General features: G+C 34.9%; 1 protein-coding gene across 1 annotated transcript; it reads left to right on the top strand.

Annotated features, from left to right (window-relative positions):
- The first annotated feature begins 1574 nt into the window (after positions 1-1574).
- Positions 1575-2507, top strand: LOC102963408 (olfactory receptor 4Q2). Its single transcript, XM_015541677.2, has one exon. The coding sequence runs from the start codon at positions 1575-1577 to the stop codon at positions 2505-2507; it is 933 nt and encodes a 310-aa protein (XP_015397163.1).
- Positions 2508-18300: the final 15793 nt, after the last annotated feature.

Below are 18300 nucleotides of genomic sequence, written 5' to 3'. Positions count from 1 at the left end.
GTAAGTCATAAGACCTGTGGATATGCACAACCACACAAATTCACAGAAAGTTTATGTATTTATCATAATACATAATAAACTAGTATTTATACATAAATATTATAGCAAATTTGAAACTATTAATAAGTAAAAAGAAAAGCCCAGCTATAAAAGTCAACATTTATGAAGATTTTGTTGCCTTTACCTTTAATCTAGTTGCTTATAGCTTTACTTTTCTGTATATATAGATTTTGTCATATTTTGAATGTACTTTGGTGTCTTTTTCCCTTTTTAATGTAATCATTTTCTCAGGTTAATGTATCTTTTTGCAAACATCATTTTAACAAAATAATATTTACATTTCTGGATTTTTCTTCATATTATTTTTTGATATTTATAATTGTTAGAGAGTACATTTCTACTGACATATGTAAATTTTGTTTAAACTAAACTTTATATAGTTTGAAATTAATTTTTCAAAACTTTATTCTTATTGAATTGCCTATATATATTTAGTTTATAGAGGAGACATAAACTATGATGAGATAAAGAAAATTCACCAATATCCAAAGTTTAAATTATTATGTCCCTTATTTGATAAAAATAGTTCTCTGTGTTGTAGAACTGTAGAATTTGAGTCAACAGCAGCTATCATGAGCCCCCACAATCCTTATAGGACTATCACCTATTTCATCTCATGCGGTAGCACCTTACACCCATTGCTCACATAAATGCATAAAAAACACAAACACATATATACTCCCTGAAATGCTAATTCTTTTATTGCAGGGAAGTAATTTCCTTGTACTCAATTTGATAGGACAAAAGAGGGAGTCACCTGAACGTATAAATTACCCTTTTATCATTCTATTTATATAATGAAGGGCATAATTTGTGCCCACAGCTGTGACTTAATATGAGAAATGAATTATACACAATAATAAGCTGAACAGAAATGTATTACATACAGGCAGATATCCAGGAAACTTAGACAACTGTCAATGAACTAGCAATAAGTCCAAACTGGAACCTGATCCTTCCTACACTCGTTTGCACAGGGTAGAGCCCCATAAGAGTTATGCTGACAGAAAAGGGTACAGGGTTATTATAGTAGCCTAACCATCTACATAGTCAACTTCCCATCCTAAATTAAAACCTCTACAAATCCTAATGCCTGTTCACCAGAATCTTAAATTCTACCTTCAAGGTTTCTTCCTGAAGATTTTTATTAAAAATTAATATTTCAGGGAAATGTTAACTTACATCTTGGGACTGAATGTAAAAATGAAAAGAGAAGGAAAATACAGATTAATGGGAGACAGAGAGGAATAAAGTTAAAGTTAAAGCCTGTAGACCTTCATGCTCCAAGATATCTTGGACACTTCATCATTGTCTTAAAGTTGGAACTATTCGAGAATATATATTCAATATCAGCTCAGGAGAAACAAATTTCTTTTAATCAACCAGGATATATCCTAGAGAAAAATATCTCCTTTGAAATGAGAAGATTCTTGTATTTTGTGTGAAATATCTCACCCACTTTCAATGTTACTAATGGCTCTTGTTTAATTTATTTGATCAGGGAGCCAGGTCAAATGGATGAAAATCAAACAGAGGTGGTGACAGACTTTGTCCTGGCAGGCTTCTCGCAGACACCATCTACTGAGGCAGGACTATTTGTACTATTTCTTTTCTTCTATGTGTCCACTTGGGTAGGCAATGTCCTCATCATGGTCACAGTGGCCTCTGATAACTATTTGAATTCATCACCTATGTATTTCCTTCTTGGCAACCTCTCTTTCCTGGACTTATGTTATTCAACAGTAACTACTCCTAAGCTTCTGGCTGACTTTCTTGATAATGACAAGCTCATCCACTATGACCAATGCATTGCACAGCTCTTCTTTCTGCATTTTGTAGGGGCAGCTGAGATGTTCCTGCTCACAGTGATGGCCTATGATCGCTATGTTGCAATTTGTCGCCCCCTGCATTATACCACTATCATGAGTCGTGGATTATGCTGTGTGTTGGTAGCTGCCTCCTGGATGGGAGGATTTGTGCACTCTACTGTCCAGACGATTCTCACTATCCGTCTGCCCTTTTGTGGACCAAACCATGTGGACAACTTCTTTTGTGATGTTCCCCCTGTCATCAAACTTGCCTGTACAGACACCTTTGTCATTGAATTGCTAATGGTATCTAACAGTGGGTTGATCTCTACCAGCTCCTTTGTGGTACTGGTTTCTTCCTACTCCACTATCCTGGTCAAGATTCGCTCCAAGGAGGGAAGGCGAAAGGCACTCTCCACCTGTGGCTCCCACCTCATGGTGGTAACACTCTTCTTTGGACCCTGTATTTTCATCTATGCCCGTCCCTTCTCCACTTTTTCTGTGGACAAGATGGTGTCTGTACTCTACAATGTTATTACCCCCATGATGAATCCCCTCATCTATACACTTCGGAACAAAGAGGTCAAGTCAGCCATCCAGAAACTGTGGGACAGGAGTGGACTTACTTGGAAAAAGTAGGAGACATAAGCAGTTAAAGTGAGTTTTTGAGAGCAAAAAACCTGAAATTAAAATACTTTTTCACTAAGGAATTAAGAGTAGGTAGCCTAGTTGTTTGGTTTTCTTCCATTAAGCCATAATACTAGATAGGGCACTATAATTAAACTCAGAAAAACTCCTTTCATGTTGAATTGTTCTGTCTTCTGCTTCCTTTTTCTTCCCTGAAGCATCCATTTTCTGTTTTTCTGTCAACTGTGTTCTTCTATTCTATCCATTCATCTGATCAAACCTTATTCCTTTCATTCTTTCCGTTTAGTTTGCTGCCACACACTGGTACAAACTACCCTTTCCAAACTCTCACCACTTTCTTCACCTTGTCTTTGATTTTCTTCTCAATTTTCACATTCTAGCCAGATGTCTGAACTGGATAAGGAATATATATGTGGTTCTCACTCTCAAAAAATATTTATATGGTTATCAGTTAGATGAAGTAGAGTAAATCTGATTTATACGACTGTATAACAACACACTAATGGGATATATCAGTTGGTTTCATCACATTACCACACCACTAACTACCACCTCATAGTGCAATTAAGAAAGCAATCGCCTAGGGGCTCCTGGGTGGCTCAGTCAGTTAAGCATCCAACTTCAGCTCAGATCATGATCTCAAGGTTCTTGAGGCTCAGGTCATGATCTTATTGTCCTTGAGTTCAAGCCCTGTGTCAGGATCTGTGCTGACAGTTCAGAGCCTGGAGTCTGCTTTGGATTCTGTCTCCCTCTCTCTCTGCCCTTCCCCTACCCATAATCTTTCTTTCAAAAATAAATAAACATAAAAAAAGCAATTGTCTAATAGTGTGGGTGCAACTAAATTTCTTTGAATTACAAGCCAAGTGAATCTAGACAAGTCATTTAATTAACTGAAACTAATTTCCTCAACTGTAACATGCACAGAATGATGCCTACTTCTCATTGTCCTTGTGAGGGCTAAAAATGTCAATAGATGTGAATGTATCTAGTTTGGTGCTTGGTTCATAACAGGAGTTCACCATTATTTATTCATTAAATTTGATTTTTCAATGACAGCAAAATACAGATGGTAAAAATTTAAACTGGCTGATATGCCTTATGGAAGCAATATTATCTACTGTAACTGGTTTAGGGAGGAAGTAGAAAGTATACAGAAATGAGCCATGACATTTTCATTATTAATGTGAGGCATAATTTATATTACTAACACCATTATCATAAAAAAACCCTTATTGGCATTGGTTATCCTCAGAATTATATTAAGACTAATTCATAGGCTTATGTACTCCTTACTAAAATTTTATAAGCAAAGATGGGAAAATTGATTGGCATTCAAGTTAAAAACAAACTAGACACAAAATACAAATCTAAAATACAAATGGACTATAAAGCAGTTTTTATTTCTACAGCCTTTAAAGCAAGCAAATTATAGAAGCATTTTCAGCAACTTATTTGTGCAACAGAGACAGAAGTCAGGAATGTTAGGTAAATTCATTGGGGACTGAAGTTTTGTCTTTATTATCTTTATATCCCTGAAGCTTACTTTCTAAAATATCTAAAATAAAGGATATTCAATAAAAACATGTTCAATAAATGAATGAGGTTTTTATATGCTCTCTGATCAATGTGGTAAGGATTAAGGAAGAGATATTTCAGAGTTGTTTTCTTTTCCTGTACTTGGAAAGATAATTTGTAAATTTTCATTGAGAAGTAGGAAACACTGAGAGATATTACAGAAGGAGGACTTAATGAAAAAAAAATTTAACATTATTATTGTTAGAGAAGTCAGATATCTAAAAATGAATTAATCAAATTCACAATACAAACAACTTTAAATCATGTGATTTTCATCTATGAAATCAGAGAAGTGTGTATTTGAATTCTTAGTACTTTAATAACAGTATTACAAAAGGAGGAGATATTTGAGGGTCAAATTCAGCAAAATTGAGGCAATCATGATACAATCCAGTTTAGTTTTCACTACAAATTAATACAGCACTCTAGTGCTGTAGGATTTTCCCACTAATCAATGATATATGGAAAAAAGTGAAATGGGAATTTAAAAAACTGTTCAATATTTTGGAGAAGGAAAAGATAAAAAATGAGGTAAATCAATGTTCTGAGGAAATATAAAGAAACATATAATGGAAAATCCTATAGGATAAATGTATCTAAATATAAATATAGGCCACCTGGGTGGCTTAGTAGGTTGAGCATCCTACTTCAGCTCAGGTCATGATCTCGTGGGTTGTGAGTTCTAGCCCCACATCGGATTCTCTGCGATCAGCACAGAGCCCACTTTGGATCCTCTGTCCCCCTCTCTCTCTGCCCCCCCCCCCGCTCATGTTTTCTCTCTCTCTTTCTCTGAAAATGAATAAACATTAAAATAATAATAATAAATATAAAGATCTCTAGAAATTCTCAAAAAAAGACAAAAAAAGGATTGCTTCTTTATATTTAAACAAATACTCAGAAATTGTTCACCATACAATTAATTTTAAAATTGCTTTTTTTTTGTTATCCTTTTCAAAGGTTGCTTTCATTTCAACATAAAATTCTATAAGAAAGGTTTATTATAATAAGATACTGAGACACAAAGTTAAAGTTGATTGGTGCATTTAAATCTCAACTTCAGTATGTAATGCTTTTGTTCAAATAATATGAAACCTCAGATTCTAAACAAAAATTCTTACTTAGCAGTGGAAATGCTGGATAATATGGTATTTTTATTTTTATTTTTTTGAGGAACCTCCATACTGTTTTCCACAGTGGATGCACCAATTTGCATTCACATCAACAATGCATCCTTATCAATACTTGTTATTTCTTATCTCTTGATTTTAGCCATTCTGACAGGTGTGAAGTGACATTTCATGGTGGTTTTGATTTGCATTTCCCTGATTATGAGTGATGTTGAGCATCTTTTCATGTGTCTGCTGGCTATCTGTATATATTCTTTGGAAAAATGGTCCTTTGCCCATTTTAATTGGATTATTTGGGGAATTTTTGGTGTTGGATTGTATAAGTTCTTTATATATTTTCGATGTTAATCCCTTATCAGATATATCAACAAATATCTTCTCCAAATGAGTAGGTTGCCTTTTTGTTTTGTTGACGGTCTCCTTCATGGTACAAAAACTTTATTTTGGTAAAGTCCCAATAGGTAAATTTTGCTTTTGTTTTCCTTGTGTTTGGAGAATACACAGAAAAATACTGCTATAGACAATGTGAAAGAAATTACTGCCTGTGCTCTCTTCTGAATTTTATGGTTTCATGTCTCACGTTTATGTCTTTAATCCATTCTGAGGTTTTTTTGTGTGTGTATAGTGTGAGAAAGTGGTCCAGTTTCATTCTTTGGCATGTAGCTGTTCAGTTTTCTCAGTACCATTTGTTGAAAGAGACTGTCTTTTTCCCATTGTATATTCTTGTTTCCAGTCATAGATTAAATGACCATAAATGTGTAGGTTTATTTCTGGATTCTTTATTCTGTTGCATTGATGCATGTGTCTATTTTTGTGCCACTACCATACTGTTCTGATTACTACAGCTTTGTAGTATTTCTTGAAATCTGGGATTATAATACCTCCAGCTTTACTCTTCTCTTTCAAAATTGCTTTGTCTAAAGCAGGAAAGAATATCCAATGGAAAAAAGACAGTCTCTTTAACAAATGGTGCTGGGAGAATTGGACAGCAACATGCAGAAGAATGAAACTAGACTACTTTCTTACACCATTCACAAAAATAAACTCAAAATGGATAAAGGACCTGAATGTGAGACAGGAAACCATCAAAACCCTAGAGGAGAAAGCAGGAAAAGACCTCTCTGACCTCAGCCGCAGCAATGTCTTACTTGACACATCCCCAAAGGCAAGATAATTAAAAGCAAAAATGAACTATTGGGACCTCATGAAGATAAAAAGCTTCTGCACAGCAAAGGAAACAATCAACAAAACTAAAAGGCAACCAACGGAATGGGAAAAGATACTTGCAAATGATATATCGGACAAAGGGCTAGTATCCAAAATCTATCAAGACCTCACTAAACTCCACACCCAAAAAACAAATAATCCAGTGAAGAAATGGGCAAAAAACATGAATAGACACTTCTCTAAAGAAGACATCCAGATGGCCAACAGGCACGTGAAAAGATGCTCAACGTCGCTCCTCATCAGGGAAACACAAATCAAAACCACACTCAGATATCACCTCATGCCAGTCAGAGTGGCCAAAATGAACAAATCAGGAGACTATAGATGCTGGGGAGGATGTGGAGAAACGGGAACCCTCTTGCACTGTTGGTGGGAATGCAAACTGGTGCAGCCGCTCTGGAAAGCAGTGTGGAGGTTCCTCAAAAAGTTAAAAATAGACCTACCCTATGACCCAGCAGTAGCACTTCTAGGAATTTACCCAAGGGATACAGGAGTACTGATGCATAGGGCCACTTGTACCTCAATGTTTATAGCAGCACTCTCAACAACAGCCAAATTGTGGAAAGAGCCTAACTGTCCATCAACTGATGAATGGATAAATAAACTGTGGTTTATAGGCACAATGGAGTACTACGTGGCAATGAGAAAGAATGAAATATGGCCCTTTGTAGCAACATGGATGGAACTGGAGAGTGTGATGCTAAGTGAAATAAGCCATACAGAGAAAGACAGACACCATATGTTTTCACTCTTATGTGGATCCTGAGACATTTAACAGAACCCATGGGGGAGAGGAAGGAAAAAAAAGAAAAAAAAAAAAAGAGGTTAGAGTGGGAAAGAGAGCCAAAGCACAAAAGACTCTTAAAAACTGAGAACTGAGGGTTGATGGGGGGTGGGAGGGAGGGGAGGGTAGGTGATGGGCATTAAAGAGGGCATCTTTTGGGATGAGCACTGGGTGTGGTATGGAAACTAATTTGACAATAAATTTCATATAATAAAAAACAAAAAACAAAAAACAAAAAAAAAAATCCAAAACTGCTTTGTCTAGTCAGGGTCTTTTCAGGTTACTCAAAGAAAACAAAAACACAAATTTGAAAAGATACATGCACCCCTATGTTTACTGCAGCATTATTTACAACAGCGAAGATACTGAAGCAACCTAAATATGTCCATCCACAAATGAATGGATAAAGATGTGGAGTGTGTGTGTGTATGTGCCCATGTCTGTGTGTGTATATACACGAAATGGAATATTACTCAGCCATAAAAAAGAATGAGATTTTGCCATTTACAACAACATGGGTAGACCTAGAGGGTATAATGCTAAGTGAAATAAGTCAGTCACAGAAAGACAAATACAACAGTTCACTCATATGTGGAATTTAAAAAATAGGTCATAGAAAAACATAGACAAAAAACCAGACTCTTAAACACAGAGAATAAACAGGTGGTTGCCAGAGGAGAGATGGGTGGGGGTGGGGGGTGGATGAAACAGATGAAGTGGATTAAGAGTATATTTACCGTGCTGAGCACTGAGTAATGCATAGAATTGTTGGATTATTATATTTAAAACTGAAACCAACATATAACACTGTATGTTAATTATACGTCAATAAAAATAATTCTAACCAATGCTGCCAGTATGGTTCAGTTTATGATTAAATCACAAATGATCCCTAAAATTTCATTCTCTTAACACAACTAGTATTTATTCTTCATTCCTACCACATTACTAATATAGGGTGCAGAACAACAGTTGGTCTCTGCTCCACCTCTACTTGGGATTCTATTATCATTAAAGCAGGGGAAAAGGCATGTGGTGAATCTCACACTACCTCTTGAATATCCTCCACCCATTGCAATGGCCAAGTGAATTATACCAAGAAGTTCAATAAGCTGAATAAAATGTCCTGAACACTACAACTATTAGAGGCAGTAAGCTGAGATATATTAAAAATATTAAATCTATTCTTAAAATCATTCCCACAAAGAAAATCCACTAGTGAATTCTTCAAACATATAAGGAGGTAACTCTTCCTGTGAAAAATGGAAAACAAATTTTAAATCTTTTTATGCTACCAGCTTATCTTTAATTCTAAAACATGACTTGAGGTTTAAAAGAAAATTTAATTTCACCTTTGAACATGAATGTAATAATCCTTAGTAAAATGTTAGCAAAATGAATCTGATATAAAAAAAAGATAATATAACTTGTATTATTTCAGGTATGTAAGGCTGATTTAACATTCAAAAATTAATTTCTGTAATTAACCATGTTTACATACTGATAGATGTAGTAAAACATTTGATAAAGTTCACACCAATTCATTAAAAAACTTGTAAACTACCAACAACATAGAATCTTATACCAGAAAACATTTAACCTGATAAAGAGTATTTATACAAATACCTAAAATAAATATTGTGTTCACTATTGAACATTAAATACTTTCACCTTGACAATGGAAAACAGGTAAGAAAACTGGGAATTACAACTTTAATTCAGCACTGTTTTCAAGGGTCTAACGGTGTAATGAGGCAGGAAAAAGAAAATGGAAGAAGAATTGGAAAAGAAAAAAACTACTCACTATTCACAAATGACACAATATATGTATATGGGAAATTGAAAGGAACCTACAAAAAGTCAAATCAATAAATGAGTTTAGCACAATCACTGGAAACAGAGACAGTATTTTATTTTAATCAATTGTGGACTCCTAGATCTGAGACAAGATGGAATAAATGTGCTTTTCTGTGTTCCTTCTACTAAGAGCTGTTGTTTTTAAACATAACAAAACTGATAACCTTTTAGCTAGACTAAGATTCAAAATAAGAAATGAAAGCAGACACATTACAACAGATGGCACAAAAATACAAAGAATCATGAAAGATTATTAACAATTATACACCCATAAACTGGATAACCGAGAAGAAATGGATAAATTCCTAGGAACATACAGCCTACCAAGATTGAGACATGAAGTCTGGCACTAGGTGGTGTTACTGGCAAATTTTACCAAACACTAAAAAATAAGTGACATCAATTCTTAAAATTGTCAAAAGGATAAAAATGCACACGAAGGAAAAATTCCACCTTACTTTACAACGCCAGAATTACCTTGGTACCATAGCTAAATAAGTACACTATAATATGAATATAGGCAAATATCCCTGAGAAACATATATGCAAAAATTATCAGCAAAATATTAACAAACCCAATTAAATTCCACATTAAAAGTATCATATACCGTGGACAAGCAGGATTTATCCCCGGGTTGTAATGTTTCAACATATGCAAATCAACAAATATGATACACCATTTATACAAAATGATAGATAAAAATCTATGATCATCTCCATAGATGCAGAAAAAGCATTTGACAAAATACCTTACCATGATTAAAAAAAAAAAACCAAACAAACTCAAGTTGGTATAGAAGGAACAAATCTCAACATAATAAAGGCTATATATGACAAGCCCACAATTAACATCACACTCAAAAATGAAAGGTTGAAAGCTTATTATCTAAGATCAGGAACAAGGCAAGAGTGCCCTATCTCACCACTCCTACTCAACATAGTACTGGAAGACCTAGCCAGAGCAACCAGCAAGAACAAGAAATAAAAGGCATCTAAATCAGAAAAGAAAAAATAAAATTGTTTTTGTTTGCACATGATATCATCCTAGATACAAATCAACAAATTCAGAAATGTTTCAGGGTACAAAATCAACACAGATACATCAGTTACATTTCTATACACTAACAACCAAACATCTAAAAAAGAAATAAAACAATCCCATTCACAATAGCATAAAAAGCAATACATTACTTAAGAATAAATTCGATCAAGGAGGTGAAAGATCTGTACACTGAAAACTACAAGACTTTGATGAAAGAAATTGAAAAAAGACATAAATAGGAAGACATCTTGTGTTCATAGAATGGAAAAAATATTATTGTTAAAATACTTCTTGACTAAAAAGCTATAATGTAATCAAAACAGAATGGTCATTGGCATAAAAACAGACATACAGACCACTGGAATAGAGTTGAGAGGCAAGTCACATACAGTCAACAAGCATTTGACAAGGGAGTAAAGAATAGTCAATGAGGAAAGTGTAGTCCCTTCAATAAATAGTGCTGGAAAACTGGATAACCCAGACAGAAAAATGACATTAGACCCCTGTCTTACAAAACTCACAAAAAATTAACTTGAAATGGATTAAAGACAAAAATAATACCTGAATCCATAAAACTCCAAAAGAATACATAGGGAAAATCCCTTGACATTAGTCTTAGCAATGAGTTTTTGGATCTGATACCAAAAGCAATAAGCAACAAAAGCAAAAATCAAAATGTGGGACATCAAACAGCTTTTTCATAACAAAAGAAACAACAAAATGAAAAGGGATCCTACAGGATAGGACAAAATACTTGCAAATCATATATATGTTAAGAAGTTGATATCCAAAATATATAAGGAAATTCTACAATTGAATAGCAACCAATTAATCAATAAACAATCTGACTTAAAAATAGGCAGAGAGAGAGGCACGTGGGTGGTTCAGTTGGTTAAGTGTCTGACTTAATTTTGGTTCAGGTCATGATCCCACAGTTGTGAGATAGAGCCCCATGTTGGACTCTGCACTGCTTAAGATTCTCCTTCTCTGCCTCTCCCCCAATTCACGCTCTTGTTCTCTCTCAAAAAAAAACAAACAAGCAAACAAAAAATAGGGAGAGAAACTCAATAGAATTTTTCCAAAGATTACATTCAACTAGCCAACAGGTACATGAAAATGTACCCTAGGTCATTAATCATCAGGGAAATGTAAATTAAAATCACAATGAGATATCAACCCCATACATGTTAGAATGACTGTCATCAAAAAAGACAAGAGGTAAGTATTGGTGAGGATGTGGAGAAAAGGAATCTGTGCACTGTTGGTGTGAATATGAACTTGTGCAGCCACTACAGAAAAGAATTTAAAAAATTAAAAATGGAACTACCATATGATCCAGCAATCCCACTTCTTGGTATATATCTAAAGAAAATGAAAAAAGGATCTCAAAAGCACTCCCATGTTCATTGCAGCATTGTCCACAATTGCCAAGATATGGAAACAACCTACATATCTGTAAACAGGTAAGTTGGTAAAGAAAATCTGAGACATAGGCACTCACACACACACACACACACACACGCTCATGAATATTATTCAGCCATGAGAATAAATGAAATCTTGCTATTTGTGGCAATATGGATGGACCCTGAAGGCACTATGCTAAGTAAAATAAGTCAGAGAAAGACAAATACTGTATGATATCACTTATACATGGAATCTAAAAACATAAGCTTAAAGCAGGTGAAAATATAATGTTATTTACCAGAGGCACGGGTTTGAGAGAACTCAGAAAAGTTAGCAAAGTGTACAACTTCCAGGTATAAGACAAGTTTTGGGGACCCAATGTACAGCCTGAGATTATACTGAATAATAATGTATTATATCTTTTAAGATTGCTGAGAATGTATATATTAAATTTCTAACCACAAAAAGAAAGGTAATTATGTAATGTGAAGAATGTGTTGACTAACACTATAGTAGTAATCATTTTGGAAAACATGTGTATGAATCAATAAATTTTATACCTAAAACTTACATAACATACACAACATTTTGTGTCAATTATGTCTCCACAAAGCTAGAACAAAAGAGATACATTTAAGACTCTATAGATAGATCAAAATAAAATTGTAAATTTTTGAGTAAGCCCCAGGACAGAAGAAAAAAAGAAGAGAGAGAAATGAAAAATGAGGGAGCATAAAATTAAAAAATAACTTGGGAGACTCAGACTTAACATCAACATTTCATCAAATATAAATAGTTTAAATTCACCAATTTAAGGAGAGAAGTTGGCAAAGTGGGAAAAAAGACACTTTAATGCCATCTATAAGAAACTTTATTCAAATATAATGATACAGTAATTGAAAATTAATAAGCTAGACCATGTAAACACCTGTAGAATCTGGAATAACTATTAATATCAGATACATTCAGAATAAAGAAAATTATCAGAGGCATTGAATGACATTACACAATGACAAAAGGGACAGTCCAACAAGAAGAAATAGCAATCCTAAATGTGTATATACACCAAACAAGAGAACTGCAAAATATGTGAAGCAAAACCTGATAAGGCTGAAAGGAAAAATAGGCAAATTCACAATAATAGAGACTTCAGCACCCCTCTCTCAACAACTGATAGAACTAGATGGAAATTCATTAAGTATATAGAATGTGACTATACCATCAACTGACAGAACTTTATCAAACTTTATTAGAATACTCCATCCAGCTACAGCAGAATATACATTCTTTTCAAATACAAAACAATTAGCACAACAGACCATATCTTGGGCCATTAAAATAACCTCAAAAAATTTAAGACAATTAAAATTATAGAAAAGTTGTTCTCTAACTATGGTTCACTCAAATTGGAAAGCAAGAATAGAAAGATAATTGGATAATTTTCAAATACCTAGAAACTAAAGAAAACACTTTTAAATAATTCATGTGTCATAGCAGAAATTTCAAGTACAATAAAAAATATATTGGACTGAACAAAGATGAAATACAAATCAGAATCCATGAGACAAAGTTAAATGAACACTGAAAGGGAAATTTATACCATGAAGTGCTTATATTAGAGAAAAGGAAAAGTCTCAAATCAGTTATATCAGTTCCCACATCAAGAACCTGGAAAAACAAGAGCAAAATAAATCCAAAGCAAGCAAAAAGTACATAATAAAGAGAAGAGCAGGAATCAATGAAGTTGAAAGCAGAAAAATAATAAAGTCATGAAATAGAAACCTGGTTCTTTGAAAAGAACAATAAAATAAATAAACCTCTAGCAAGACTGAAGAAAAGAGATAAGACATAAATCACCAATGTCAGGAATAAAACAGGGAATAACACCACACAGCTTGCAGATATCAATAAAATAATACGAGAATATGACACAGGTAAATTTGACAACTTAGACAAAATGGTCCTCATTTTCAAAAACTAGCCCAACTCACCCAACATAAAACAGGTAATTTATATAGTTCCATATTCTTAAGAAAACTCCAAGCCACATATCTGAAAAATCACCTATCATTGGAATACGCAAAGAATTCTCACAGCTCCACAGGAAAAAAAAATCCAATTAGAAACGGGATAGAAATATCTCACTAAAGTATATATGTGTGTAGCAATACTTGAAAAGATGTTCAGATCACTAGTTTTGAGGAAAGTTCATACTAAGACCACGACGGTATATGACTACACGCCTATTACATCAGTTGAAATTTAAAAAATAGTGAGAATACTAAATACTGGTGAGGATGTGCATGAACCGTATCTCTACATGAACCGATCCAGCTCCTCTACAAAATAATTTGACAGTTTCACAAAATACTATGCACACAGTTGTTATATGTCCTAGCAATAGCACCCCTGGATGTATATCACAGAGAAATGATGATTTATATCCACAAATGAGACACAAATTTTCAGCACCTTTATTTGCAATAATCAAAAACTGCAAACAACCAAAACATCCCTCAAAAAGTGTGTGAATAAACAAATTATACAATATTCAAACCAGGGAGTATTACTCAGCAATAAAAAGGAATGGGCCAATGACACTTCAACAACTTGATTATATCTCAACATTATTCTAAGTGAGAAAATCTCAATCTCAAAGACACCATAGTGTTTGACTTCCTTTACATAACATTTTACAAATGACAAAACTACAGAGTTGGAAAACAGATGAGTTGTTGCCAGGGGTTTAAAGATGATGGGGAGAATGGGCACAAGGGAGAGAGTTTTGGTGATGGAATAATTCTGTATCTTAACCGGGTTGGTGGTTACATGAATCTAACAAGTGACATATGTCTATGATAAAATGACATAGAATAATGCATATTGTTCCAATGTCAATTTCCTGGATTTGATCCTCTATGACAGTTATATAAAATACAAGCATTGAGAGAAATTAGATAAAAAGCACAGAGGAACTTTCCACACTATTATTGCAATACCCATAAATCTGTATTTTAAAATATGAAGTTTTAAAAGTCCATTATATTTCTATACACCAGCAATACAAAAATTGAAAGTGTTATTAAAAGCTTAGCACTAAAACTATGATGCATGGAATAGCACCAAAAACAAAAGAATAAAATATAAAAATAGTTGTTTACTTAATTCAATAAATGTTGAAAATTGGATGAAATTCATCACCCACTCATGATAAAACTCCCTAGAAAAATGAAAATAGCAGGGAATTACTTAATATTACAGAGGATATCAACAAAGATCTACTGGAAACATCCTACTTCATGTGAATTTTTAAAAGCTTTTCCCATGATATAGGAAATGAGCCCACGATTCCCAATATGATAGCTTTTGTCTAACATTTTGCTAGAGATCCTATCTAGGAACAAGGAAAAGAAACCAAAAGCCGTACATTTTGAAAACAAAAAGACAAAACTGTCATTTACAGATGTTTGTGGCACAAGTGCACATATGATATAATTTGATTTCTGTAAGTTCAAGAAAAAAAATGCATGCATGAAAAGTTGTAACTGTGCCCTTGGTGGTAAAGAATGGAAGGGGGAGCGAAGGAATTTTGGGTGTACTGGCAATGTTTCTCCATGTGGGTGCTGGTTACAGAAGTGTGTTCACTTTTGAAAGTTTGAGCTATAAAATTATTATTTGTGTACTCCTCTGCATGTATGTAATTCTTCAGTAAAAATGCTTACATATAAATGGTAGAAAGAAAAATAAAGTGTTATATATTTATGTGTTTATTTTTTATTATATGAAATTTCTTGTCATATTAGTCTCCATACAACACTCAGTTCTCATCCCAAAAGATGCCCTCTTCAATGCCCATCACCTACCCTACCCTCCCTCCCACCCCCCATCAACCCTCAGTTTGCTCTCAGTTTTATTTTTATTTTTTAAATTTTTTTGATATTTTTATTTATTTTTGAGACAGAGAGAGACAAACCACGAGCAGGGGAGGGGCAGAGAGAGAGGGAGGCACAGAATCTGAAGCAGGCTCCAGGCTCTGAGTTGTTGGCACAGAGCCCAATGCAGGGTTCGAACTCAAGAGCTGTGAGATCATGACCTGAGCTGAAGTCGGACGCCCAAACGACTGAGCTAACCAGGTGCCCCTGTTTTCAGTTTTTAAGTCTCTTATGCTTTGGCTCTCTCCCACTCTAACCTCTTTTTTTTCTTTTTTTTCCTTCCCCTCCCCCATGGGTTTCTGTTAAGTGTCTCAGGACCCACATAAGAGTTAAATCATATGGTATCTGTCTTTCTCTGTATGGCTTATTTCACTTAGCATCACACTCTTCAGTTCCATCCACGTTGCTACAAAGTTCCATATTTCATTCTTTCTCATTGCCACGTAGTACTCCATTGTGTCTATAAACCACAGTTTCTTTATCCATTCATCAGTTGATGGACATTTAGGCTTTTTCCACAATTTGGCTATTGTTGAGAGTGCTGCTATAAACATTGGGGTACAAGTGCCCCTATGCATCAGTACTCCTGTATCCCTTGGGTAAATTCCTAGAAGTGCTACTGCTGGGTCATAGGGTAGGTCTATTTTTAATTTTTTGAGCAACTTCCACACTGTTTTCCAGAGTGGCTGCACCAGTTTGCATTCCCACCAACAGTGCAAGAGGGTTCCCGTTTCTCAACATCCTCTCCAGCATCTATAGTCTCCTGATTTGTTCATTTTGGCCACTCTGACTGGTGTAGGGTGATATCTGAGTGTGGTTTTGATTTGTATTTCTCTGATGAGGAGCGACGTTGAGCATCTTTTCATGTGCCTGTTGGCCATCTGGATGTCTTCTTTAGAGAAGTGGCTATTCATGTTTTCTGCCCATTTCTTCACTGGATTATTTGTTTTTCGGGTGTGGAGTTTGGTGAGCTCTTTATAGATTTTGGATACTAGCCCTTTGTCCAATATGTCATTTACAAATATCTTTTCCCATTCTGTTGGTTGCCTTTTAGTTTTGTTGATTGTTTCCTTTGCTGTGCAGAAGCTTTTAATCTTCATGAGGTCCCAGTAGTTCATTTTTGCTTTTAATTCCCTTGCCTTTGGGGATGTGTCAAGTAAGACATTGCTGCGGCTGAGGTCAGAGAGGTCTTTTCCTGCTTTCTCCTCTAGGGTTTTGATGGTTTCCTGTCTCACATTCAGGTCCTTTATCCATTTTGAGTTTGTTTTTGTGAATGGTGTGAGAAAGTGGTCTAGTTTCAACCTTCTGCCTGTTGCTGTCCAGTTCTCCCAGCACCATTTGTTAAAGAGACTGTCTTTTTTCCATTGGATGTTCCTTCCTGCTTTGTCAAAGATTAGTTGGCCATACGTTTGTGGGTCTAGTTCTGGGGTTTCTATTCTCTTCATGGGTCTACGTGTCTGTGTTTGTGCCAATACCATGCTGTCTTGATGATGACAGCTTTGTAGTAGAGGCTAAAGTCTGGGATTGTGATGCCTCCTGCTTTGGTCTTCTTCTTCAAAATTACTTTGGCTATTTGGGGCCTTTTGTGGTTCCATATGAATTTTAGGATTGCTTGTTCTAGTTTCGAGAAGAATGCTGGTGCAATTTTGATTGGGATTGCATTGAATGTGTAGATAGCTTTGGGTAGTATTGACATTTTGACAATATTTATTCTTCCAATCCATGAGCATGGAATGTTTTTCCATTTCTTTATATCTTCTTCAATTACCTTCATAAGCTTTCTATAGTTTTCAGCATACAGATCTTGTACATCTTTGGTTAGATTTATTCCTAGGTATTTTATGCTTCTTGGTGCAATTGTGAATGGGATCAGTTTCTTTATTTGTCTTTCTGTTGCTTCATTATTAGTGTATAAGAATGCAACTGATTTCTGTACATTCATTTTGTATCCTGCGACTTTGCTGAATTCATCTATCAGTTCTAGCAGACTTTTGGTGGAGTCTATCAGATTTTCCATGTATAATATCATGTCATCTGCAAAAAGTGAAACCTTGATTTCATCTTTGCCAATTTTGATGCCTTTGATTTCCTTTTGTTGTCTAATTGCTGATGCTAGCACTTCCAACACTATGTAAAACAACAGTGGTGAGAGTGGACATCCCTGTTGTGTTCCTGATCTCAGGTGGAAAGCTCTCAGTTTTTCCCCATTGAAGTTGATGTTAGCTGTGGGCTTTTCACAAATGGCTTTTATGATCTTTAAGTATGTTCCTTCTATCCCGACTTTCTCAAGGGTTTTTATTAAGAAAGTTTGCTGAATTTTGTCAAATGCTTTTTCTGCATCGATTGACAGGATCATATGGTTATCTTTTCTTTTATTAATGTGATGTATCATGTTGATTGATTTGTGACTGTTGAACCAGTCCTGCATCCCAGGAATGAATCCCACTTGATCATGGTGAATAATTCTTTTTATATGCTGTTGAATTCGATTTGCTAGTATCTTATTGAGAATTTTTGCATCCATATTCATCAGGGATATTGGCCTGTAGTTCTCTTTTTTTACTGGGTATCTGTCTGGTTTAGGAATCAAAGTAATGCTGGCTTCATAGAATCAGTCTGGAAGTTTCCTTCCCTTTCTATTTTTTGGAACAGCTTGAGAAGGATAGGTATTATCTCTGCTTTAAACGTCTGGTAGAACTCCCCAGGGAAGCCTTCTGGTCCTAGACTCTGTTGGGAGATTTTTGATAACTGATTCAATTTCTTCACTGGTTATGGGTCTGTTCAAGCTTTCTATTTCCTCCTGATTGAGTTTTGGAAGTGTGTGGGTGTTTAG

Source organism: Panthera tigris, chromosome B3 (assembly GCF_018350195.1).
Source record: "Panthera tigris isolate Pti1 chromosome B3, P.tigris_Pti1_mat1.1, whole genome shotgun sequence".
Lineage (NCBI taxonomy): Eukaryota > Metazoa > Chordata > Mammalia > Carnivora > Felidae > Panthera > Panthera tigris.
This window is presented reverse-complemented; position numbering and strand designations above follow the sequence as displayed.

Coding starts and splice junctions, on each gene's coding strand:
- LOC102963408 (XM_015541677.2), top strand. CDS start 1,575: ATGGATGAAAATCAAACAGAGGTGGTGACAGACTTTGTCCTGGCAGGC.